The 27024-nt window shown below is 39.4% G+C and overlaps 1 protein-coding gene across 3 annotated transcripts; it reads right to left on the bottom strand.

Annotated features, from left to right (window-relative positions):
- Positions 1-842: 842 nt before the first annotated feature.
- On the bottom strand, positions 843-27024 carry LOC139659588 (protein-tyrosine kinase 2-beta-like). Of its 3 annotated transcripts, none has more exons than XM_071537900.1 (30): positions 26877-27024; positions 26384-26762; positions 24475-24653; positions 23299-23386; positions 22949-23028; positions 22719-22781; positions 22242-22296; positions 21994-22134; positions 19840-19914; positions 19118-19219; positions 18192-18309; positions 17254-17293; positions 16685-16716; positions 16468-16515; positions 15471-15565; positions 14433-14514; positions 12116-12216; positions 10069-10184; positions 8890-8990; positions 7618-7707; positions 7291-7495; positions 6899-7004; positions 6550-6597; positions 4891-5013; positions 4717-4752; positions 4164-4188; positions 3189-3232; positions 2874-3008; positions 2570-2650; positions 843-1683 (listed from the first exon to the last, which is right to left on the bottom strand). In XM_071537900.1, exons 2-30 carry the CDS (start codon positions 26585-26587, stop codon positions 1429-1431), a joined length of 2868 nt encoding a protein of 955 aa, XP_071394001.1. In that variant the 5' UTR covers positions 26588-26762; positions 26877-27024; the 3' UTR covers positions 843-1428. The 3 variants fall into 3 exon arrangements, with proteins under 3 accessions (XP_071394001.1, XP_071394000.1, XP_071394002.1); XM_071537899.1 differs by having other exon boundaries at positions 26384-26759; XM_071537901.1 differs by having other exon boundaries at positions 3189-3229; positions 26384-26759.

The raw sequence follows: 27024 nt of genomic DNA, 5'->3' as shown, positions 1-27024 counted from the left end.
AGAGAGAGAGAGCAACGTTTCTTTATTTTGCCCTCAGGCTTCACAGCAGACATTCATTATAGGCGTAGCCAGACCAACATGTTTGGGAATCTTTAGATAGGACTCTTAACTCCTAAGCAAATAAAAGAAAGGTGCATTTAAAGTGTGTGTGTGTGTGTACTTAGTAAGTACTTGTGATGATTTTGACTTCACCTTTACTCGTTATGAAGCTTGAAATGACACACAGTGACATTTTTTATGTTGCTTTGTATTCAGAACGTACCTGATGGCTGCTACAGTATGTGTACTTACACTTTTCTGGGCTTCTCACATTGAGTAAAAGACCATTTGGCACCTCAGAGATGCCATAATAAATCCTTAGGGCTTCAATTAGCTCCTTGCAAACTTTAAATCCCGCATTTTTACTCTGTCTTTTGGATATAATAACTAGAGAGCACTGCTTCTGGTTCCACTTAAAATACATCACAGGCTTGTAAATGTCTCAGCAGCACTGCCATGGCTGTTTCCCACTGCAGAGTGCCTGCTCAAATCTGATTCTAGTTCATTTCAGAGTAGTTAACCGAAAATTGACTGACACTATGAGTCTTTCTCCAACCTGATTTTCCACATGTAGGTATGTTCAGTTAACGCATTCCTTCAGTCCAGTGCCTGTGTTCCTTGCTGCTGCCAGTAGAATGTGAAATCTTTGGTGACCCCTTGAGTCACTTAGTCACAGTAATTTACATCAGCTGTCGCAAAGGGACTCGCCACTTATTCTTGTATGTTGCAATAGAATAGGAAAATTTACAATTCGGTTGAGTATATAGTGGAGAAAAGCGAATATAAGCATAAATGAACAAATCCAAAACCACTGACTCCCAACAACAGACACAATTGTCACTCATGCATCATTTTTTTTCAAGTGTTTATTTCCTCTGTCTTTCACATAGAAACTGCAAAGCACCGGACAGATGAGCTCGACCTCTCTGAACTGGTCTGTACACTGAACAGGTATAATGAATAGGAATAAAGAGCAATATGAAAAAATAGTCCATTCATTTTTGAAGGTCAGTTGAGCTTTATGAACACTTTGAATAAGCCGTGCTATTTTGATTCTGTGGGTATTTTAGTGGTTCTGAATAATCTCCATTCTCCACTGGATCATCAAGACTACTGTTCAGTACTTACAGATAAAGAATGACTCATTTCCACGAATGGAGTCTGGCTCTGATTATTTGAGTCCTTTGGAGAATTTGATACACAGTCGGGTCGAGCTAAGCACATACATATACTGTATGTTTTCAATGAAAAATGCGTTAATAACGTTTTTGAGGCATTTCTTGTCACTCTTCAACACATCCATATGAGTTTATGACAGCACATTGAGTCAGTGAGTTTTTGTACCCGTGTCCACTCCATCCACAGTGTAAAAAAGATGAACTCGTCATTTCACAGTGAGTCATTTGCACCCGGCGACTCGGGCCTGGGCGACTCGGGCCTGGGCCTGGCCAGGTTGGCCCGGACGCGGGCCTGGTCCACGGCGTCCAGCAGGTTTTTGGAGTCCAGCGCCAGCGTGTGGGCCGCCGCCAGCATCTGCCGCTGGCACTCGTCCCGCAGCGACGTCACCGCGTTCTGCTGGGCCAGACGCATCTTATTGATCAGCTCCCCCAAGTCCTTGTTCAGCAGCCGCTCCGTCCCCTCGATCTGAAACGGGCCAGACGGATTATAAGACCGTTAGAAGCAGAGATAAGCTGTTTCTTCCGATACAGAGTCCTGCATTGGGTAGGGTGGCCCACAGAACATGCAGCTAGTGGGTGAATTCTTTGTGTGTCTTTGTGTGTGTAGGTCTATACTCTTAATGATGCCTTATAAAAAAGACTAACAATCAATATATAGAGAAGATAGAACAGTAAAGTACCCTCCGGATGTAATCTCTGTGTTTTGCACTGAAAGAAGTTAAATATCATTTTTCGCATACACATGCTCATAACCCTAAGATCTAACCCTAACCCTAAGGTACAAGACTGTGTACATCTGGGTGTTAGGGGGTAAAGAAACTACTCATCCCAGAGAGAATTCCCCCAAAGTCCCCCAATCACAGAGCTCGCTCTGTCGTCTTGTCATATGGGAGAGACAAACTATATCTAGATATCTAACTATATCTATAACTATATCTAATAATTCTACAATTTTATGTCAATCATTACAGCAACCATTACTATCGTTTTCTGATGTCGGAGACTGAAGGGGTTCTCTGATGTGTAATGTGGCAGCTATGGCTAGAGTTAAAATCCCTATGAGTCTGGTGGCTGGTCCAAAACTTCCGGAACCGAACGTTTCAACTCTATGTGGATCTGGCTTGGTGCCGCTCTCCATGGTGCTGAATAAGCAGATTGCCAAGGGACCAGATAGATGCTCTACCACCACTTAGGTCTACTGTAAATCACTTCATTTCAATACGGATACAGTATTGCATGGTGCGGGGGGGGGGGCGGGGTGGGAACAGGTTTTCCAAGACCCATGCAGGACAGAATGAGATGACAGGAAAAAAAAAGAAAAAGGAGGAGGAGAGTCGGAGGAGGAGGCCTACCTCTGTCCTGACGGAGCCGTGCAGGGAGGGCAGGATCTCGTCCACGCTTTGGATCAGAGTGCGGAGAGTGACACCCACCGCCTGAGGGGGGGGGGGGGGGGGTGCGAAGGGAGAGGAGGGCAGGTGAAGGATGGATGGAAGGACAAACAGAAGGGAGGGAGGATAGGAGGATAGGAATGATCTTGTTTAATTTGAGTAAGACGCTTTTTTAGAATAACGATCAAAAAAATCAGTCCTTCCAATTCACCGAAACACACACACACACACACACACACACATACACACACACACAGTGGTGCCCTACTTTGACGGCGGCGGGATACTCAGAGGGGTGCAGTGTGTTGACATCATTCTTCAGCCGGACCACCTCCTTGACTATAGCCATGACACCGGTGTAAACCTGGTCCCCAGATCTGTCCAGTTCCGCTGTGGGCAGAGGCTGCAGCAACACAATGGTACTTTACCTTTAATGTCTATCATAAGGAACTATATGGTCATCATAATGTCCTATGAGCTCAACATACAAAATCCCAGCTTTCGTAACTCATAATTATGATATTTCTGCATTGAGCTTGCTGTTATGAATTTTCAGGAGGGTTTTTATTTTTTTTGTTTTTACCTGTGTGACTGCGCCAGGCTTGGGAGGCTTCTTTGGAGGCTCTGCTAGAGAGAGCAAGAGTTAGTAATGCAACTAATGTACATCTGCAAATATAATATGCATTTTACATCTGTAAATTGTATAAATATATATGATAGGGTGAATAGTTTCTTCATGGCTTTCTGTACGTATATATGGCCTTCTGTACACCTGTTAATATCTAATATGTCCACGATTTACATTTTGCACATCCTATATATATGCTGTACATTTTTCTTCACATACTCATATTTTCTCACTTGTTACATACATATTGCAAATATTTATTTTAATATTGTACATATTTTCCATTCATTTCCTTTGTCTCAGTATGTTCTACTACTACACATTCTGCATACATGCTGTGATTCATATACAGGTAACACTTTACAATAAGGGTACATTAATTAACATTAATTAACAGTTAACTAATGGTGTTCATGTTAACTAAGGTATTAATTTATACATTATTTAATAGTCATCTTTATAAACTATTAAATAATGTATAAATTAATACCTTAGTTAAGCATTAAATAACCCTTATTAAGCATTAACTAACCCTTAACTTAGTGTACCCTTATTGTAAAGTGTTACCATATATTTTATACTTTTTATACATATATTCCCACTTAATACCAATTCCAGTGTTTTCCATTTGTCAGCGGGGTTATGTTTGATACCAATTAATTTGCTCTATTTTTATTTATATCCTATTTTTCTTGACGACTCCATTTCCCCACAGGGATCATTAACGTTTTATAATGTCATCTAAGAGAGAGGAGAGGTTTGTCAGCCGTTAGAAAAAGGAACTATCCTGAGATTGACCAACCGTTTGGCTGAGACCTCACTCGTAAAGAGGAAGATTTTCAAACAAACAAAAGGGTCCAATGGTATCTGAATAGTATATGACTGAATAAAAGTTTGAACATGTTTATGGAGGCTCAGCCCATGACTCACCATATTCTCGCTTTTGATCAGGAGGCTGCAAACAGCACAGAGAGAGAGAAGCAAAAATAGTGAATATTCTAATGAATGTGAATTTATCGGTTTAATAGGTTTAAACAATGCATGCATTCAGTTTCAAAATTCAGTTATTGAAAATATTACTATTAAAGTCACACTGAATTGAAAAATGACTTTTACCCCATTTGTCAATTTATGCAAAAAAAAAAAAAAAAGACCAAAAAAAAAAATATATTCTTGTATTTTTATATCAAGATCTAATTACGTTTGCTTCCTAGAAAACAGGAAATGTTTAGTGATGACATCATCGTGTACAAGGATGCGACATAGAAAATTCCAACCAATAAAACACTCACAGATTTTTGAACAATCCCGCCCCTCCGCCCCTCCCATCAAATAAAACTGTCTCTCTCCCAAACTGATATCCCATTGGTTTACACTTTTGGTGTTTCTTTGCATACAAATCTTGCAGAGTGCAGCTTTAATTCAATATTACTTGTCATCCTAGCAGAATTTAAACCTTTGATATGCAAACAACATACTGTACCTTCATGATGTTTGACTCCTGTTGCACGACAGGATCCTACAGAAAAGCACAACTTCAATCACATGTGAGGTCAGACTCTGATCAATCAATTACAGTATATGACAATATTTATACCATCAGATAGGAAAGTGTGTGTGTGTGTGTGTGTGTGTGTGTGTGTGTATGACCTCTCACCAGCTGTCTCTCCTCCTGCTCCAGCCACTGTTTATCCCTCTGCATCTCTTGTCTTTGCCTTTGCAGGGTGTTCTCCACTCGCTCTCTCTCTCTCTCCCACACCGGCCTGCTGTCCCCATCTCCCTACACACACAGTCACACACACATGAATCCATTAAAGACAACCAGTGTAGTATTGATCAATTCTACAATAAATATGTAATCAATCAAACTGCATCATATCCATCATATCAGAGGTGAACCACACTGACTGGACCAGATCTGATTTTTAATAAAAGGACAATATCACCCTGATGTGTTGGCAATCTGATGTATCAGTCTAACCCTAGTATGCATGTTCATACAGCAACATGTATGCACAAATGCTCACTCATGCATGCATCCTCATGTTCACTCACATACATGCATATGCATTCACAAACATTTGACACAATGCAGCGTTCTATCATTTGTCTGTGGTTGCTCGATTATCAAAAAGACGTCGCAGTGCTGGACACACCGTTTGATTGACAGGCGACAGCACCAAAGAGAAAAAGATGGAGACTAAATAAAAATAAAAGGTAACACTTTACAATAAGGGTCACTAAGTTAAGGGTTATTTAATGCTTAAAGCATTAACTAACCCTTAATTAACAGTTAACTAATGTGTCTGGTAATCATTTACTAATGGTGTTCATATTAACTAAGATATTAATTTATACATTATTTAATAGCCATCTTTATAAACTATTAAATAATGTATAAATTAATACCTTAGTTAACATGAACACCATTAGTAAATTACACATTAGTTAACTGTTAATTAAGGGTTAGTTAATGCTTAATAAGCATTAACTGACCCTTATTAAGCATTAACTATCCCTTATTAAGCATTAACTGACCCTTATTAAGCATTAACTGACCCTTATTAAGCATTAACTGACCCTTATTAAGCATTAACTGACCCTTATTAAGCATTAACTGACCCTTATTAAGCATTAACTGACCCTTATTAAGCATTAACTATCCTTAATAAGCATTAACTATCCCTTAATAAGCATTAACTAACCCTTAATAAGCATTAACTAACCTTTAATAAGCATTAACTAACCCTTAATAAGCATTAACTATCCCTTATTAAGCATTAACTAACCCTTATTAAGCATTAACTGACCCTTAACTTAGTGTACCCTTATTGTAAAGTGTTACCAAATAAAAACAAGGAATTTACAACTTTAAGATTAAGAAATGATTCAATATGTTCCCCACTGCAATTGGATAGAAATCCAAACCTACATGGGGCAGTAGGCCTACATCTTTTTCCTCACAGAAACGTTTTTCCAGACCAAAATTTTCAGAAGAAGAAAGAAGAAGAAGAAGGCTCTTTGATTATTCAGAAGAGCTCCATCCATTTCGCAAGACATTTCTACATCCAGTTTATCTTCACCGCCACAGTAGAAGGCGTTAGGAAAATTGTCATTCTCCTATTTAAAACAATGGTTTGCTGTCTACCATAAACCGTGATTAATGTAGCATTAGGGTTAGAGTCTGAGGCTTTGTTGGCATGACAACAGACAAACACACAGATGCAGTGAACCCTGACAACTAATGCATGTGTGTGAGAGCATACTGTATTTATGCGGGTGTGTCTGACTGTGTGTGTGTGTGTGTGAAGGGCACCTGTATTGATGTGCCTCGACGAAGGGTGTTGCCATGTAGTCTGGATGGCTGTGGCAGAGAGAGAGAGAGAGAGAGCGAGGGTTAGAGAGAACCACACCCTCTGGCGGCCATATTGGAGGTCTTCAGCTCTCGGGCTCCAGTGGCTGTGAACTGATTAGGTTCATTTCCCGTTTTTTTGATGGGGAACTGATCATCCCACCCATGGGCGTCACTATCCCTCCCAGAGATGTTTGCAATTTCAGACCCTTTCTTTCTACTTCTGAACCATAAAGAGCTCCAGATTGTAACCATTTAACTGCATTATTATTATTATTGTGTGTGTGTGTGTGTGTGTGTGTGTGTGGGGCACCTTGGGCGGAGGCTCTGTGACGGTGGAGTCGAAGAGGAGGGCGATGGAGCGTGATCTGTCTCGCCTGTTCTCCACCTCCTGCTCGGACTCCATCTTGTGGATATCACTGTAAAACCAGAGAGAGACACGTCAACTAATAACACTAACTATATGTGTGACTGTGTGTGTGTGTGTGTGTATGTGTGTGTGTGTGTGTGTGTGTTCCTGTACCGAATGTCCTCACAAGGATAGAAAGATGAGGGGAAATCCTCCAAAAACACATGTTAAGTGGATATATATGAATGAAGATATAGGGGATATATAACGAATGAGAAGATACATGTGTGTACTGTTTGTATATGTAAGTGTGTGTGTGTGTGTGTGTGTGTGTGTGTGTGTGTGTGTGTGTGTACCATAGCGAGCAGACCAGCTGGCTGAAGGTGGGCCGGCGCGGCGGCTCGTAGGCCCAGCAGTGTGTGAGCAGGGAGTAGAGGGTGGGGGGGCAGAGCTGGGGCTTGGGGAGGCGAACCCCCATCTCCAGCTGGTTGATCACCTGGCCGTTCTCCAGCCAGAAGAACGGCTGCTGGCCCGGCGAGAGGACCTCCCACATACACACACCTGGTGGAACACACACACACACACATCTGAAACAGCATCCACTCGACTAAGGGCGACTGGAAAACACTGGATTTCACAAAATCTCCCTTGTCTAATATCTTCAATACCAGTGTATTTCTCACCAAACATCCAGACATCACTAGCCGTGGTGAAGCGTCTGAAGTTGATGGATTCGGGTGCCATCCATTTGATCGGCAATCGGCTAACAGAGGCTGCAAGGAAGATACAGAGGGTCAAACATGATTGAAGAGAAAAGGACAAAAAAAGGCATTCTAAGGTTGTAGACATTGAGGTTGGAGACATTACCATTACTTTTACAAAGCTTGAAATAATGATAGATCGGGGTTGGAGATATATTTCACAGTTTTTTTGGATGGAAACTGATCCAAAATTAACTCAAAGTGATCAGACTCCAACTGAGTTAAATCACATTACTTTTTCCCACTTTAAAAAGGCAATAAGTGAGGAGCTTATAAGTTCACAGAATCAGTATAAACTTGCTTTTATATGATTCTTTCATCCTATTGTTGTATTATTTTAGCCTGTGTTGCTGATTTGTCCTTGTTTTAATTTATTTGATGAATTATGCACATCTGCTTTTTATTTGCTTTTTATCTGCTTTTTATTTATTTGATTTTGAGTTGAAAAAAGTGTGATACAAATGAATGACAAATGATCTCTCTATTAACTCTTGTATTTGCCAATTTCTTCTTCTTCTTCCTCTGAGGAAAACTGCCATCCCAAAACTTTGCACGTAGGTTCAGTCCCATGCTAAACTTCCTCAACTGGCATTTGGGGTCAGTAGTCCTGATGGTGGGGCTGTATTAAGCGTCTAAAGGGACTAAAACTAAACTTTGAAAATTCATAAAAATCAGCTGTACATGCTACAGCTTTGAAACTTCCATTGAAATGTAGGCCCAAGTGAGAAGAAACATTCACACACTTCAAGCTAGCAGAAAAGATAAAGTCCAACACTCAACAAAAACTGTAAAACTAATTAAACATTTTTTTTTGCTCTATTTTCTCACCAAACTTGCTACACAGCATCTTCAGACTGTCCCTGACAAACGATCCACACAAATTTCCAACACACACACACACAAAGACAGTGAAAGAAAGCAGACTTGACCAGGTAGCAGCTGCTGATACAAATGCTATTGTCATTTGATGGAGAAATGATGGAGGCAAAGGGAAATAATTTGGGGTGACAAATAACTCCACCCAGTGGACAAGGATTGTCTGTTTTGAGATTTTGTAAGCCAAAATATTTGGAACTTCCTCTTTAACTTACGGAGAAAGTTCATTCAGTACATTCTGATCTGTTGAGCACGGACAGTGTCTGCGGTCAACATGTCTGTGTGTGTGTGTCTGTGGATGTGTGTGTGTGTGTGTACCTTTGTAATAGTCTTCCTCCTCAATGTAGCGAGAGAGACCGAAGTCGCCCAGCTTGACGCAGTCTGATGAAGCCACCAAAACGTTCCTCACCGCTATATCTCTGCAGCACAGATAGAACAGAGGCAGGGACTCAGAGAATTAAATAGGTCTCCTCAAGATGAAGATTTTGTTACTATCTGCTCACCGCCATGTCAGTGCAATCTCCAGTGGTTTGTCTGACCACCAAACACACAGCGGGTTAGCTACTGCAGTTCTATCTCATCCTTATTCTAAACAATCAAAGTGAATGGTCTGGTTATTTTGGAATCTAAAAAGGGGATAAAATGTCCATCTAATTTCTCTAAAGCTGCAGCATAGTCCAAGTGTTTTGTATCCAAACGATTGCACTGTTATTCAAAGAGTTCCTAGATTTGCCTCATGTAGTAGGGAATAAATCCACATTTAATCTAACATTAGTAGTGTTAGTTGAATTGTTTGGAAGAAGGCTGAGATGGAACTGAGGGGGCTAATGCCTGGTTCATGCTGTCTGTGTAGCTGTCTGTGCTTCTTGCGCTTCTCATGATGACCGCACACCTGAAAGCACTGTAGTGGTTGCAGTTCCTCTGCATTAACCTATATACAACCTTGCGTGAGAGCTAAGATAACATGTTAAAATTATTACCCCTCAATTACAAGTACTGACGGTCATGCTGAGCGTAGATAACTCTACTTCATTTTTCACATATCAGTACATTTCTATTTTTAGTCCTGTGAAACTATGACTATGTAACAACAATTATTTCTCAACACATTTGCTATTTGTATTAGCATGTTCAAGAATCATTTAGAATTTCCTTTAGGATCAAATCAAATTAATGAAAATGAAGTAAAAGTTTGATTGTTAAACCCTCTATCATGCAGAAAGTATGCAGTTACACACTAATAATTCTCAAATTTTCTATCTACAGGTCAGGTTTGCCTTAAAGTAAGTGAGCATCTTTGCTGAATTTCTCCTTTGAGGTGCACTGGCTTTTAAAGGCAGTGTAGTACCTCAAAATGATATGCAAAAAATCTGTCACAAATGCAGGAAGCAATGGTACTGAAATCAAAGGAAAGAAGCATTTCCTGCACTGCATTTGACACGCACTGCATTTCTGCATGTTTGTGTGTGTGTGTGTGTGTGTGTGTGTGTGTGTTACCTGTGCACCATGTTGAGTCCCTCCAGGTAAGCCATTGCTTTGCAGATCTGCAGACAGTACAGGACTAAGGTTGCACTGCTCAGATTGTGCTGCTGCTCCACCAGATAGTTCCCCAACTGTCATGGAACAAACATTTGTATTCAGACTTATCAAGTTCAGTGCAAGATATTTTGAGACTCAAAATTGCCAATGCATTAACTACATACAGTATCTTGTATATTATCTACTATTTTTACTATTTTACTACTTTTGATCATTTTGCCAGTTTCAGAAAAATGCTCAACATTTCAGTTGAAAGTGAAATCTTGATTTTTTTTTCCACCTGATTCAAGGTTCTACATCATCTCCAGGACCTTTATTCTTAATAACCCAAGAAAGGAAAATGGATTGTTTCTCTATGTGCCATTTTGTGTCCCCAAATAAATCAAACCAAATGCTTACTAGAAACAAATGCTCGTTTCTCTATGTGCCATTTTGTGTCCCCAAATAAATCAAACCAAATGCTTACTAGAAACAAATGCTCGTTTCTCTATGTGCCATTTTGTGTCCCCAAATAAATCAAACCAAATGCTTACTAGAAACAAATGCTCGTTTCTCTATGTGCCATTTTGTGTCCCCAAATAAATCAAACCAAATGCTTACTAGAAACAAATGCTCGTTTCTCTATGTGCTATTTTGTGTCCCCAAATAAATCAAACCAAATGCTTACTAGAAACAAATGCTCGTTTCTCTATGTGCCAGTTTGTGTCCCCAAATAAATCAAACCAAATGCTTACTAGAAACAAATGCTCGTTTCTCTATGTGCCATTTTGTGTCCCCAAATAAATCAAACCAAATGCTCACTAGAAACAAATGCTTGTTTCTCTATGTGCCATTTTGTGTCCCCAAATAAATCAAACCAAATGCTCACTAGAAACAAATGCTTGTTTTTCTATGTGCCATTTTGTGTCCCCAAATAAATCAAACCAAATGCTTACTAGAAACAAATGCTTGTTTCTCTATGTGCCATTTTGTGTCCCCAAATAAATCAAACCAAATGCTTACTAGAAACAAATGCTTGTTTCTCTATGTGCCATTTTGTGTCCCCAAATAAATCAAACCAAATGCTTACTAGAAACAAATGCTTGTTTCTCTGTGCCATTTTGTGTCCCCAAATAAATCAAACCAAATGCTTACTAGAAACAAATGCTTGTTTCTCTATGTGCCATTTTGTGTCCCCAAATAAATCAAACCAAATGCTTACTAGAAACAAATGCTTGTTTCTCTATGTGCCATTTTGTGTCCCCAAATAAATCAAACCAAATGCTCACTAGAAACAAATGCTTGTTTTTCTATGTGCCATTTTGTGTCCCCAAATAAATCAAACCAAATGCTTACTAGAAACAAATGCTTGTTTCTCTATGTGCCATTTTGTGTCCCCAAATAAATCAAACCAAATGCTTACTAGAAACAAATGCTTGTTTCTCTATGTGCCATTTTGTGTCCCCAAATAAATCAAACCAAATGCTTACTAGAAACAAATGCTTGTTTCTCTATGTGTCAGTTTGTGTCCCCAAATAAATCAAACCAAATGCTTACTAGAAACAAATGCTTGTTTCTCTGTGCCATTTGTGTCCCCAAATAAATCAAACCAAATGCTTACTAGAAACAAATGCTTGTTTCTCTATGTGCCAGTTTGTGTCCCCAAATAAATCAAACCAAATGCTTAGGGGAGTGCTGTAGCATCAAGCAGACTAACTAACCCTAACTAGGTGATAAAGTAATAAGCAGGTCCGTCAACAACTATTCTAAACTTCCTTCAATCGTAAAGACAGTCACTGTTCTGCAGAAAACGAAACCTCTCAGGGATTTTGAAGAAGTGGTTTAGTTTCTCATGAACATCTATACACTGACAGATATACATTCCCAGGCATAAATACATGTACATAGACCCAGGGGACAATGTCTGCTTTACAGTTAAATCATTTCACGAGTCCCCTTGTATTACAGAAAGGCAAGTTGGCCAGCCATATATACAGACACACACACAACACATTCAAACACACACCTCTCCATGTTCATAGAGCTCCATGACGATCCAGACAGGATCAACCTCGATGACCCCGATTAGACACACGATGTGGGGATGATTCAGACCCTTCATCAAGACTGGAACAGAGAGAGAGAGATCACAGTTATTTATGATGATGAGAGAGAGAGAGAGAGGGAGAGAGAGAAAGAGAGAATGAAAAAGACAGATGAAGAGCAGAGGAGAGAAACATTTTGACAAAAGAAAGAACCATGATATTACTCCACACATATTGTATTAACCCTGTTATGAATTAATCTAAGAGTGGACCTACATGTGGGTCAGACTTACTGTGACCAATTGGAAGTCCAAGTGATGTAATACAAAATACAAAAATCAAACCAACACTACTGTTGGTCCCATTCACATCTTTTGGTCAAACACAATTCATACCATTTGGCTTATTAAAGCATTAGCCTTACTCCCCAACTTTGCTCTGAGTAGAAATCACCGAACGTAAAGAATCTGCCAATATCTCAAATTTTTGAAACCTAATTAAAAATAAAATAAACTTAATTAAAAATACAATTTATGACCTAATTACTGTACTTGGATTTTAATAATTTAAGACTTTTTAAGGACTCATGGATACCCAGTGTTCTAGTCTAACTACTGTGTATCATCATTGTGAAAGTGACAAACAAAATCACTGACCAACCTCAACAATGTGTTTGTGTGGCAGGTCTTGCAAGCCAGGGCCCTTTTCCTGTTTTTTTTTTGTTGTTTTTTTTTGTTTTTTAAACCTTGGCCTGCTTCACATTCATATAGTTACACACACTCATGTTTGGGATTTGCTAAGAACAAGTTCCTGCAGCTAATAGCATTTGCCAACAAAGCTTTAAAACCTGCATATATCGCCTAAATCAACAAGATATTATTATTTAGTGTGATGAATTATTAGACATCAAAGTTACAATTACAATTACAATTTACAATTTCACATTTGGCAGACGCTTTTATCCAAAGCGACTTACACATGAGATTTGCATACAACACAAGCAAGTTTCTAGATAGGAGAGAACAACGAGAGTAAGTGCTATAGAGCTAAGTTCTGGTCCAACAGGACAAAGGTGCTACGAGACAGTGCAACAAGCTAAGTTCTGGTCCAACAGGACAAAGGTGCTACGAGACAGTGCAACAAGCTAAGTTCTGGTCCAACAGGACATAGGTGCTACGAGGGAGTGCTACAAGGTAGTGCTATGAGGTAATGCGTAGAGTGCATCAAATTTTTTTTTTTTTTTTTTTTTTTAATGAAAGGAGGTATTCGCTAAAGAGCTGGGTCTTTAGCCTTTTCTTAAGGATAGAGAGGGATTCTGCGGATCGAATGGAGTTTGGCAACTCGTTCCACCACCGGGGAACCACAGAAGAGAAGAGTCTGGCTAGAGACTTAGGGCCTTGCTGAGGTGGCAAGTTGTTGTTGTCAGAAAATTAGTCATTCATTTTCCAAGCCCACACTTTCCCATTCAGTTCAGAAAGGAGGCTGGCGCAGCCCCCGCTCTGGGCCCCTTCCCCCAGGCTGCAGGTTGACAAAGCCGCAGGCAACAGGAAGTCAACTACAATCACGTTCTCACTCACACAACATGCAATAACCTTCACATCATCATCCCATTTCCCTATCGTTTGTTTCTATTTTAAAGCAGTGCACATTTTACGTTTTTGTGTACTGTGGTCAAAGTAATCCCATGACATTTTCATATATATAAATGTCTGTCTGTGCATATAATGCCTGAATATACGACCACCAGGCTAGAAAATGAGAGACACCTGAAAAAGATTGACGCGGTGTGGCTGTCGGTCAACTGAGTAAAAGTGAATAGTGTGATGAGGTGGATTTGTTTCTGTGGTTACTGTGACACAGTAAACGGTCTTGTCTTTAGCTCTAGTCTCTACTCCAAAACATGAAGAGTTGTAGCTTGAGAAGAGTCAGCTCAGTGTGTTAACAACAGGACTGTGATTGCTATCTTGCTAAATTGGCTTTATCTAAACACAATCAGATGTGTCAGTGATGAAATGATCAGATCCATTTTTTTCAGCTTGGAAAACATTGGAGTATTACCACTTTAATATTATCCTTTAGTGCAAGCCAAATTTCCAATCAGGGACAGCAAAACCTGGATATTAGTCCCAACTGGATACATTCAAATTCTATTCATATGTGTCATTATGCTGCACTTCTCCTTTAACTCCCCTGTTGTCTTCTTTGACAATTAGATGAAACGGCAGTAAGACACTGAAGGACTCTGACATACGGAAGCACCTTAAAAGGAAATAGAAAAAGCAACAGCCACTTACTCACCAGCTTCACTGAGAAACTTCTCTTTTACATCAGCTGAGCAGTCCTTACACGTTTTAACAGCCACGCGGATCCTCTCCCCCGTCTACACACACACACACACACACAAATTTACCCATTTAGTGATGAACATAGATGCCAAACCAACATAGACACCATAACTGATACTATGAGTAGCCTACTAATAGGAAACTATTATCAGGACCTGCATTTTAGTAGTATGAATGAATGAATGAATGAACTTTATTTTGGTTGTTCACATAAAAATAAAAAAACGTACATTTCTCGAGATTAAAATTATTATAACCAAAAAAGGGTTGGGCAGAAGCAATGCTTTTTTTTAGCCCACCCTGTACATTACATCAAACAACTCAACACACTTTCAAACAATTTTTTTTCCCATTATGCTCACATTCCTCCATAACAATATGTAAATTATATTCTTTATTCAATTAAACAAATTCATTACTTATTAATGAAACACATAAATTATTCAATTAGTCTCACAATTAATATTTATTAATAATTTCCCATTTTAAAGATTTTTTAAATTTTGACAGAGTACTTATTAACTTGAATTGATCACTGAGATCATTCCATAGTTTTACCCCGACAACTGAAACACATCTTTGTTTGACATTGGTTCTTATTTTACTTGTTTCAAACCGAAGCAAACCTCTTAAACTATAATGCCCTCTTCTTAATTTGAAGAGGGATTGAATGCTCATGGGGAGGCTCCTATTCACAACTCGAAACAGAATTTCCATCAATTTTACCCTAACTATATCCATAAATTTTAATTGTTTGGATTTTATAAAAAGCCGACTGGTCGATTCTCGGTATCCAGCGTTATTTATTATTCTTATCGCCCTTTTTTGTAATTTAACTATTGGGTCTAGATATGTTTTGCAAGCATTTCCCCAAATTTCCGAGCAATATGATAAGTACGGCATCACAAGAGAGGAGTACAATATATGCAGACACAAGTAGTAAAAAGTTGCTTGTGTTTTTCATTAGAATGCTTTTGCTGTAGTAACTCACTGGGCTTTTGTAAACCCCGTCATGAACCTCTCCGAAGAAGCCCTCGCCCAGGATTCGACCCAACACCACGTCATCTCTGGAGAGGCTGTGCTTCTCTGAGCACACACACACACACACACACACACACACACACACACACACACACACACACACACACACACACAGAGACAGGGAAAGGTTGAGGAATTTGTTCTGCCAGATCTGGGCTAAAAATATTTGTACATTTGAATTTATTTATAAATTCCCATCTGTCAAAAAGAGATATTTTTGATCTAATTTCTAATGTCCCACATTAAATAAAATCATATTACAATAGCTTGGAAGGTGGAAATTGTTTAATTATATATTGACTTGAACAGAGATGAAAAGGAAAACTTATTTCTAACAGTAATTTTAGACATATTGTCAAATTGAAAAAAATCAGTTTGAAGCATATATAGTGAGGGGAATTTGTATTGGGACAGTTGAGAGAAATGTGTTGTGCATTCAACAAATTAATATTCCAGATCAAAAGACGACTATGATGAAATTTAGGGGCATCCCATTTCACATTGCTGTCCCAACACTTGTCTGTCACGTGTTCAGCCTTTGTCCCATCATCCCACCTTTATTGTAACAACTGATGGGTTACGTGAATGAGACGAGAAACGAAATGTTTTCATTGCATCATGTGTGTGGGCTGGAGGTTCCCAATTTACAAAACAGCACTTGATCACTGCCTGTACTCAGAATGAGATATTGACTCCCACGCTGCAATCAGATACTTTCAGAGTATAGAGGGTGTGACAAAATAACGGAAACGCCACATGAAAAAGGACTATGAAGTAACTACATCACAATTACAAAGGCAACTACACAGGTCAGTCATATTAAGCTCTGTGCCTATGCCTGTTACTTCATTGATTGCTTGGATTTGGGTCATTCATAGCAATTTTCCATTTTTTTTGGCATTCCTTGCAGAATCAAATTTTCCACATCTCTGTCGAACTCTACTCACCATCAGAGTTCATCGTGTCTTCAGGAATCTCCGCATAAATATCAGAACCTGGAGTTAAACAAATAAAGAAACCATATTGAAGTTACAGGTGATACACTGTTTACCCTACATTCATTCTCCTGTGTCTCTACAACACAAATTCTGACAAAAAAAACAAACACCCAAATCCTCCCACATTAAAACAATGGTCATATCTAATGTCATTGCCTTTACTTACCCACACGTCTCTGAAGACTACGAGGGCCATCACTGGAAGAGAGAGAGAGAGAGAGAGAGAGAGAGAGAGAAATATTACAGAAAATTCTAACTGTCTAACAAGCACGATGAGCGAAAACGTGAAAAGCCATGACAGGTTTTATTAGTTGCTGACAGTCATTTAAATTTCTCTTTTTAAGCAAGCAATTAACATTTCAACTGCAACTCAGACTGTTAAACAAGGATGTTTTGGACTGTGTCTTCTTGTGCCAACAGACAGAAACACAAAAAGAAGAGAGATTCCGGGTGTAGAAGGGAGGGAGATAAAAAAAAAAAAAACCCTGCAAAAATAGGTATGTGGGTATATGGGTGTGAAAACACCTCCCAAAAACACTCAAAAAGGTAGTGTACCTAGTCACACACACACACACACACACACACACACACACACACACACACGGTATGCTGCCATTGATTTACCAACACTGTGGAAAAAAGTCTTAAATTAGTCATCCTTGACAATGTGTTGGATGCATTGTTTTTCTATACATTGTATTTTTAGATTTTTCAAACTAAAGTAAAAACACTCACCGTTTTGGGATGTCAGGCAGCGCGACTCTTGCTTCTCTTCCTGTAAGAGTCAGACCATTAGTTTTTATGTAGCCACTGATAATGTAATTCTGTCTTACAGGCCTTTGACTTGATCTTAATGCATATCAGAATATATGTTTAATATATATATATATCAGCTATAAGCATGGTTTTCTACTACATAATTCCCCCGTTTGGGACTTTCAAAAGTCCCAACAAGTTATAATTGAATACAAATATTAACTCATGAGTATATACCAAAAACAGAATACAATTGCTTACTTGCAAACATAGCTGATCTCCTAAAAAGGGACGCTAGGCTTCTATCCTTACTATTAATACTAGATAGGTGTTATATAGGGGACAGTAGGGCTTTTTGAGGGCTTAGCGCTTTTTGAATAATATATTAATGTAATGAGTATGTCCCTGTAAATGGGTCAAAAATGTAATGAAATTTAATAAATTAATGGATAATATAATAACATTTTAAGAGTGACTTTGTTATATTTTTCCCGATAACACTGGCACTATGTGTAGGATTTGGACATAACTTATTATTACATTACATTACATAGACCAGTGATTATTACATTATGAGTGATTTAATATTTTTTTCAACTGGTAATCATTCTTACTGATAATATAACAACTGCTCACAACAGTCAAAACACTTAACAAATTTTTTTTTTTTTTTTATTGTTTTTGCACTCTGTCTTATGTGTTTGCTATGAGACTTGATGGCTTTGCTTACTTGCTTGCTGATGCTGTCCATCATTGTCAATAATGATGTTGCTGCTATTATTAAAGTGAAACGTTATTACGCTACAGCAGCTGATTTCACTCATTCGATTTTAGTACATTTTTGACCCATTTAGAGGGACGTTTTATTACAAGTTATTACATCATTATTAGAAGGAAATCACTCAGGTGTAGTGTACCTTTGCTGGGCCTGATGATGAGCGAGCTGTCAGAGTTGGTTTCCAGTCGACAGTAGCCGTCAATCAAGTCGGCCATATTCTCTGCTACAGCCAGGGAGGAGGTGTTAACTGACAAGGGCTGTTAAAAAAAGAAAAAAAAGAAGGTAAGAACCTGTTCCGTGTATCAAGGATACTCCCAGTGAAGATGTAACCATAAACCTTGATGGCTGCTCAGTTCCCAAAGGCAGACAGTCAAGAATCTAGGAGTCGTTTTTGATCCCCCTCTATCCTTTGAACCACACATTAAAAACATCACTAAATCCGCTTTCTTCCACCCACACAATCTTTCACTGGCAGATGCTGAAATCCCGGTGCATGCATTCATAACATCAAGAATAGATTATTGCAATGCACTCTTCTCCGGCCTACCTTCAATTACAACAAAGGCTCTTCAATTAGTCCAAAATGTAGCAGCTAGAGTCCTAAGCAGAGCAAGGAAGACTTATATCCCTACAGGCGAGAGCTGATTTTAAGGTGCTCCTCCTGACTTATAAGGCCTTAAATGGATTGGCACCGTCATACATACAGTATATGACTTGATTAAACCGTATATTCCAGGACGCCCTTATCTGACAGTCTCCTGGTTTAACAAAAGAACAGTTGGGAGTATAGCATTTACACATCACGCCCTTTCTCTTTGGAATACTCTCCTTCGACTGTAAGGGAAACGGACTCTGTTGAAATGTTTAAATCTAGGCTTAAAACCCATCTTTCCTCTCTACACTACAGCTCTCCCTAGTTCCTCTGGCTGGAGATGGTGACAACCGTGGTTCCTGGGAGATTTCTTACACAACTGCAAATCCTCTAGATGTGATGTCTCTTGGTGGGGTAGGGTTAGGGGTAGGGTTAGGGTTAGGGTTAGGGTTAGGGTTAGGGTTAGGGGTTACCTGTCTAGCTCCCTCCATGTGGACAGTCAGCAGCGCCCGACCATCATTCTCCAAAGAACAGCGAATACTGCGGACCTGGGAAAAACTGGCTAGACAGATGGGCTGGAGAGGACGTACACGTAAAGATGTGGAAAGCAGAAATAAAAGCAATATTAAATCGATAAGGAGATACTGTACCTTGACACTTTCATTACTGATGTAATTTTTCTGTATGTATGTATGGTCTATCTTAATATTTGTACAATTATTTATTTTACTTTCATACTGCATGTATTAGAATTTTTCCTGTACATTTTCATTTCACAACTTTTCGTCCCACATTCTTAACACATTCTGGTGTTGTAATTGTCAGTTGTGCTCTGTTTGATACCATAACATTTGCTCTATTCTTATTTATATACAATTTTTCTTTGCTCTATATTATTACTATTTGCTGCTGCAACCCAATTTCCCCACAGGATCATTAAAGTTTCATCTTATCATCTCATGTTATATCTATCCATTTTTTTCCCCCACAATATGACAAAATGCCTGGTGAAGGAAGATAACTACAATTCATACTGTCAAAAAGGTATCACTTAAGCAAAAGCCAACAATATCTTGTGAACTATGGCGGGGGGGAATATATCATAAGTTAATGTTAGGAAACAAAACTGTTACTTTAAATATTTTCGTTTTTTGTATAATTTCATAACAAATACAGAAAGAAAGTGTGAGCTCACTGTTGAGTTCTTGTCAGCTTGTTGGCTGATGCCTTCTGGACCGATGACCAGGTCTACTGTTAGTCTCCAACCTTCCTATGGATACACACACACACACACACACACACACACACACTAGCGTTAGACCGATATATCAGTTTGCTGATCTATGGGGCCAATATTGGCCTAATTGATGCCAAACTCCGTACACACATTCGGATGTCCTAGATGTACAACTTTGTCATTGGGACCACCCATGTCCCCCATCTTGATTTTCCACTATTTTGTGTTTTTTTCCAATGGGCTCTCTCAATTTTTTTGCCCTATCTGCGCCAAAATCAGAAGACAGCTCCAGGGGACTGAGATACACAAACCTACTATAAACCAGCGCAATCTCATGAACCGTTTGAGATAAAGATTGTTTGAAGATAAAATGTGTCTAATATCAGATTAGCAGTTTTGTGGACATGTCAGCTGAAGTGAGACGAATCTTTCGTACTCCCTGTTAATAGCATAAACTGACTGTGATGCAAATAGTCTGATAAATTGACAATGTGATATGTTCAAGACAGTTTAATCAATCTTCATCGAGCAAACAAAGACCAATGATGTCTGTACTCTCAAGATGATGTCTGTAAAGCCATTTTTATATTGATTAATGTGGGGCACTAATACAGTTATAACATCCTTTCTGAGGCTTTCAACATAGGTTGGACTATCACCAAATTGGGAGTTGGGATAGTGTTTAGTTATACTTTATTGCTCCCACAGATGGAAATTACTTGTGAAATTAGAAGTAGGTAAAAAAAAATAATAAAGAAAACATCACAGTTAGACAGAATAGAACAAAAGACACAGTCATTCCAGACAAAGAAAAAAATGTATTGTACTGTATATGTGAGAGTGAGCGTGTGTGTGTGTGTTTACCACACTGGGTGTTGGCCTAGTGGTTAAGGTGTCTGTCTATGAAGCCCAGACACTTTGTCAAAGAAAAAAAATCCATTTTTATTATTTTCTATCAGATGTCTTACCAGAGAAATCATTCCAGTGTGGTGTGGGGGATTTTACAGTCTGCAAAACCTGTATCAAAACCTGCCTCACTCTGCTTTAAAGGGATATTTCACTTTGGTATAACATGGTTAGTTTTCAGCAGCCTTAGGTATCTGTTTTTATGGGCTGACCTGCTACCGTTTTTAAGTTAATGCTAGCTATCAGTAGAGGATATAATTTTTTCAAGCACTATATGTATTTACATCAAGGCGTAAACCGTGCTCCAGACTGTCAATTACATTGTCGGTGGTAGTGCAAGGATATGTATAACATAAATAACAAGCTTTTTTTTGCATTTAAAATGTAATAACAAAAGTAAATATATGTCAGATATTGCTGCTAACCCCCATAAAACAATTTTATTATGGCTTTCAATGGAGAGTTTGAGTGTCCCATGATGGTCTAAATCAGTGATTCTCAACCTTTTTCATATCAAGGACCCCTAATTTAGTCACATTAAGGCTATGGACCTCCATTTGATGAGATTTTGTCTCTCAAATCTGACCCAAATCTGTGAACATTTTTATTGTTAAATATGATTTTGTCCAGAATTCCATGACTATCTGTATTGTAGGTAGAGAGATAACAGTGAAACTATGATCAAAACAGTCATTCTTCTACATTCTCTAATTGTGTTAACTTCTTGTAAATGAAATAATGAAGTTTAATAATTCATCAATTTGCTAGGGACCCCCTGGAACCCCCTCAAGGAACCCTGGTGGTCCCCGGACCCCACGTTGAGAACCACTGGTCTAAATGTTGTTTCCAACCTGACAAGAATACATGTCTGGGGGAAACACTGAACACTTATAATTATTTGGCGTGAAATTTTTTGAATGTAACATATCGAATGTAAGCACAAAATATCAGATATTGACAATCAGTAGCAGCCTTCAAAGCCCATATCAGCTGAACCCTAATACACACATATTCTTAATACTACTGTATACTAGAAAAGGTTTTCCACTGAGTTTGCATTCATTCTCTAAACCTTGTGTTAACAGTAAACTCAACAGGAAATAAGCTTTTTTTTTTGAGTGTGAAAAACAGCATAATGTCCTCAAAAGCTATGGAAACGTGCACACACACACACACGCACACACACACACGCCCACACACACTCACCACCAGTTGACAGGCGAAGCTCTCCTGTGTGTAGCTGTGGCACTGGGCCAGGGTGGTGAAGAACCTGGCCATACACTGGTCCTCCTTCAGAGTGGAGTAGCCCTGGAACGTCTGCTGGACCAGCTTCCGAAGCTGCTTGGACTGACACGCACACACACACACACACACACACCATAGAAAATTCAAAGCAATGTACAGCAATAGTAAATGAAACCAGTCAAATGAATGGACTTCATGCTGCTTTATACCTTCATGCTGTCAATCAGCTCTCTGGGAAAGAACAGGTCCAGCCCCACATCCTTCCTAATGGAGGAAAGTCAGACACACACTGTACCATAAAACAAACGCACCCAAGATCTCAGCCAAGACACGGGCATCTATGAGTGGGAAGAACATGATTTTTGCATATCTTTTTTTAAATATTATTTTTGCATTTCTGCTGTATTGGATGTCATTTACTGCTAGGCAGCTGATACAGTCAGCTAGTGAGAAAATGGCAATAATCTCTTGACATATAGTTACAGTCAATGCAAATGGGTAGATTGTAGATTAGATTAGATAAGTAGTTCTTTCTAGAAATAGCAGTGAGATATTTGGTGTCATGGAATGTAACAATACATTAAATGACTGCAAAAGGGAGGACAGTTCTGGGTATTTTGAGGAGGAAGCTGATGCACACACACAACCTCTCACTGTACAATAACACAATCACACTCAGGACTTACTCCAAGAGTTCAAAGTTGGACTTTTTCTCCAGTCCGTTTGGATTCATGTCTTTGTAGAACCTCCTGTGAACACAGTGAAGCATCCAGCAGCCCCTCAGTTTTTTTCTTGAAGTGAAACCATTTCCAGTACGTCTGTTTTCATCGATCTTACACTTACACTATAGCAAGTAGACCGTGCATATGTGATATATGTGATATGTGATTGGGAGGGGTGTTTGTGTAAGTGTTACCTGATTTCCAGACAACCTAGTTGCAGCGCCATCCCATCGCTGACTTTAGAGGCGTAGTGCTGCATGTAGTCACTTCGTACCTGTGGATACACACACACACACACACACACACACACATTTGTCTGACTATTGTTGTATGAATGTTCCATCGACCACATTCATTCCCTACCCATAACCTTAACTTTCACCCTAACCTAAACCTAATTCTAACCATAAGCCTAAACCCAAGTCCTTATCCTAAACTAGTCCCTTGTAGAAGTTAGGACCAAGTTAGGCCAAAATGCTCTCACTCTGAAGGTCTAAAACTGAAACTGGTTCACAAGGATAAAAGGAAGAACACACCCACTCACCTGCTGGTAAAAATAGATCATGGTGGTTCTGTCCTCTTTGAACTTCTCCATAAAGTCTGTGGGGATGTATCTGATCCTCAGGTCGTATCTGGACAAACAACCTGCACAATTAGCTTTGCCAAGTCATGGTTTTTCTTTTTAGCATTCTTTAACAGGCATAAGGTGAGAATTTTTTTTTTTTTTTTTAGGTTATTATTTCTGCTCTATTAGATAGTAAACTGATCGAGTGACAGGAAAGATGGGATGGGTGAACCTGTGATATCACAAGCACATGGCATGCTAGGGTTTGACCAATATGTGAATAATGATATATTTGGATTGAAGCTGTCAATAGCGGATACATATGTTGTGCTGATACGATAATTATTTCTACTTTACCATTTTCATACAAAAAAAATAATCTCTGTGTCTCTGGTAGATAGTTCTGGTGCGCATGCTAACGCCTTAGCATACAGTATGTAAGTAATCGTAGGGGGTTAGCATCATCTAAAGTATTAAAGATAAACCTTTTAGTGAAAAAAAGTACCAATGTTTGTACTGTTTTTTATTCTATGGACTGTAGATTCATAACTTCTGAAGACAAAATCTCAGTCTTCATCATTAGTGAAGTCCATCAACAATGCAAAAACCTTTAGCTGTCTGGCTAAATTCACTCATTTCAAGTGTAAACAAAACAAGCTACACTAAAGTCTCGCAGGAAGAGAGATCTTCTGCCATTAAAAATACATTGTTTTTGAGTCCAAATTTTTCACATTTTATGTCTGTCTTGGCAGATTTAAACGTGTCATGAATTAATCAACCTTAGAGCTACTAGAAATTCAAATTTTCTCACTTTTATTATAATGCTATTTGCCTATGTTTACTTATACGTATGCTAAAGAGTTAGCATGCACACCGTACAGAGCTATCTACCAGAGACACTGGATAAGGTGACCAATGGGCCAAAACCCCAAAAAGTCAGAGTGGTCCTTTAAGGAAGGTTTCATTGCAGGCTTTACAGACAAAAAAAAGGAGGAACCTCCATCATATCAGAGATACGACACCAGATTTTTGATAAAAGACCAAAATCAGCCTGACATATTGGTCAGCAGATCTTTCCAACCAATTTCAACCATGTGAAAGGTTAAGGATGACGTTCCGATGAAGTGAAAACACGATAAATACAACATCCCTGACCTCCACTCGGCCTCCAGGTGCTGCTGCTCGTAGCGCTGGGTGAGCTCGGACACGGTCAGGTCCGGGTGAAGCCAGTGGATCTCGGAGGACTTGAGGTGCTTGAGGAGGAGGCCGTAGCAGAGGCTGTGGCTGATCCCCGGCCCCACGCAGCCGCTGGTCAACACCACATTGATGATAGCCTGGGATAGGAGCGTTGATTCAGTTAAGCTTCCACCAAAATATGAATAAAAACACGTTAAAACGCAGCTCACAAACAGTCCTTATCGGGCTGATAAGAGCATTTTCTCAGGAATTTCAGGGTGGGGTCAAGTTCAGGGTGCAGATTCAGACTTTCTAATTACTCACGCAGAAGTTCTTGTTCTCACTAAGTGGTGAGTTTCACAATATGTAAGAATCCAGAATCCAGAAAGTCCAGAATGCTCCACTGACATTACTTGTTTTTTTTAATTTGGCAATTTTGCACTATCTTTGCCCTTCTTTCTAATTTGGACTCACTCTCAGGTAAGGTAAGGCGAGTGGTACATGGTGATACACCCAATTGACGCCCAGAGAATGTGTGTGTGTGTGTGTGTGTGTGTGGGAGTTAGATGAAGGAAGAGAAGAAGAGGGAAACTGCAAGATGATGGGAAGACAGAAGAGGAGAAAGATGAGATTAAAGGAAAGGAGAGGCGTTGGGAGGAGAGGAAGAGGTGGTTATAGCAGGATGGAGGAGAGTAGAGATGTGCTAGAAGAGTGGGGCAGAATATAGCAGAGGAGAAAATAGTGGGGTAGACACAAAAAGAGTAGAACAGAATAGACGAAAACAGAGAAAGTAGAGAAAATAGAGAATAGACGAGAGTAGAGTAGAAGAGAGCGGAGATGAGCAGATTTTAATAGACTACTAGAAAAGATTAAAAATCAAGAAAAAATGGGAGTAGAGTTGAATAGAGCAGAGTAGCATAGAGTATAATAGAGTAGAACATTGTTGAATACAGTAAAATAAACTGGAGAGTTCCAGAATAGACTACAATAGAGTCGAGTGGAGTACAGTAAAATACAGTCCATAGAGTACAGTACATCACTGTACAGTGAAGAAGACTACAGTAGAGTACAATAGAATACAATAGAATAGAGTTAAGCGGAGTAAAGTACAATATAGTAGAGTGGAGTCGAGTGGAGTAAAGTAGGATAGAGTAAAGAAGAATAGAGTACAGTACAGGAGAATACAGTACAGTACAGTAGAGGGCAGTACAGTAGAGTGCAGTAGAGCACAGTAGAGTTCAGTATAGTAGAGTACAATACAGTACAGTTGAGTGCAGTACAGTACAGTGCAGTAGAATGCAGTACAGCAGAATACAGTAGAACACAGCAGAGTGCAGTACAGTAGAATATAGTAGAACACAGTAGAATACAGTAGAACACAGTAAAGTACTGTATAGTAGAGTACAGTAGAGTGTAGTACAGTAGAATACAGTAGAACACAGAAGAATACAGTAGAACACAGTAGAATACAGTAGAACACAGTAAAGTACTGTAGTGGAGTACAGCAGAGTGTAGTACAGTAGAACACAGTAGAACACAGTAGAACACAGTAAAGTACTGTATAGTAGAGTACAGTAGAGTACAGTAGAACACAGTACTGTATAGTAGAGTACAGCAGAGTACAGTAGAACACAGTACTGTATAGTAGAGTACAGTAGAGTGTAGTACAGTAGAGTGTAGTACAGTAGAACACAGTAGAACACAGTAAAGTACTGTATAGTAGAGTACAGTAGAGTACAGTAGAACACAGTAAAGTACTGTATAGTAGAGTACAGTAGAGTACAGTAGAACACAGTAAGTACTGTATAGTAGAGTACAGTAGAGTACAGTAGAACACAGTAAGTACTGTATAGTAGAGTACAGTAGAGTACAGTAGAATACAGTATACCTTCACAGTCCATCCCTCTTCACATTGGACCAGTTTGAAGTTCTTGCCCAGGTTGGAACTGTTGCTAAGGAAACACACTTTGATGATCTTCTTCGGGATGAAGGTGTCCCTGGCGACCGTTGCCGTGGGAGACCCCTCCGAGGACTCCGACGGGCTGGCGGGAGACATGCTCCTCCAGGACAGGGTGCTGGTGTCCCCCGACATCACACACACACACACACACACACACACACACACTCTCAACACACACACACCCAAGCACACCCAGCGTGCATGCTACCGTACATAGGCATCCCTTGCTCTGTCACCACAACACGCACACCATTTCACTCTCACACACACACACACACAGTCACTTAAGACACATACATGCGTACTGCTAGAGGGAAACAGGATCGGACACAACAATCAGAACAGGATCAGGCTCAACATTGTTTTCCCAATGACCGATTTGCAAGAAGATTCAAGCTCTGGTTCCTCCGTACTCACTCACCCTGACTCCAACTCCACGGCCCAGAGATCCGCCGCCACCGTCTTTAAAACTCCACGGGGAGCGAACGCGAGAACGCTTCACCCTGCTTTGTAAAGCGTAGAAGTCATACTCTGGTCTTCTTTGGCAGGTTTTTTTTTTTTTTACACCA

This window comes from Centroberyx affinis, unplaced genomic scaffold (assembly GCF_046629955.1).
Source record: "Centroberyx affinis isolate AG114_WGS23_722 - 3 ecotype Tasmania unplaced genomic scaffold, CSIRO-AGI_Caff_v1 ptg003149l_1, whole genome shotgun sequence".
Lineage (NCBI taxonomy): Eukaryota > Metazoa > Chordata > Actinopteri > Beryciformes > Berycidae > Centroberyx > Centroberyx affinis.
This window is presented reverse-complemented; position numbering and strand designations above follow the sequence as displayed.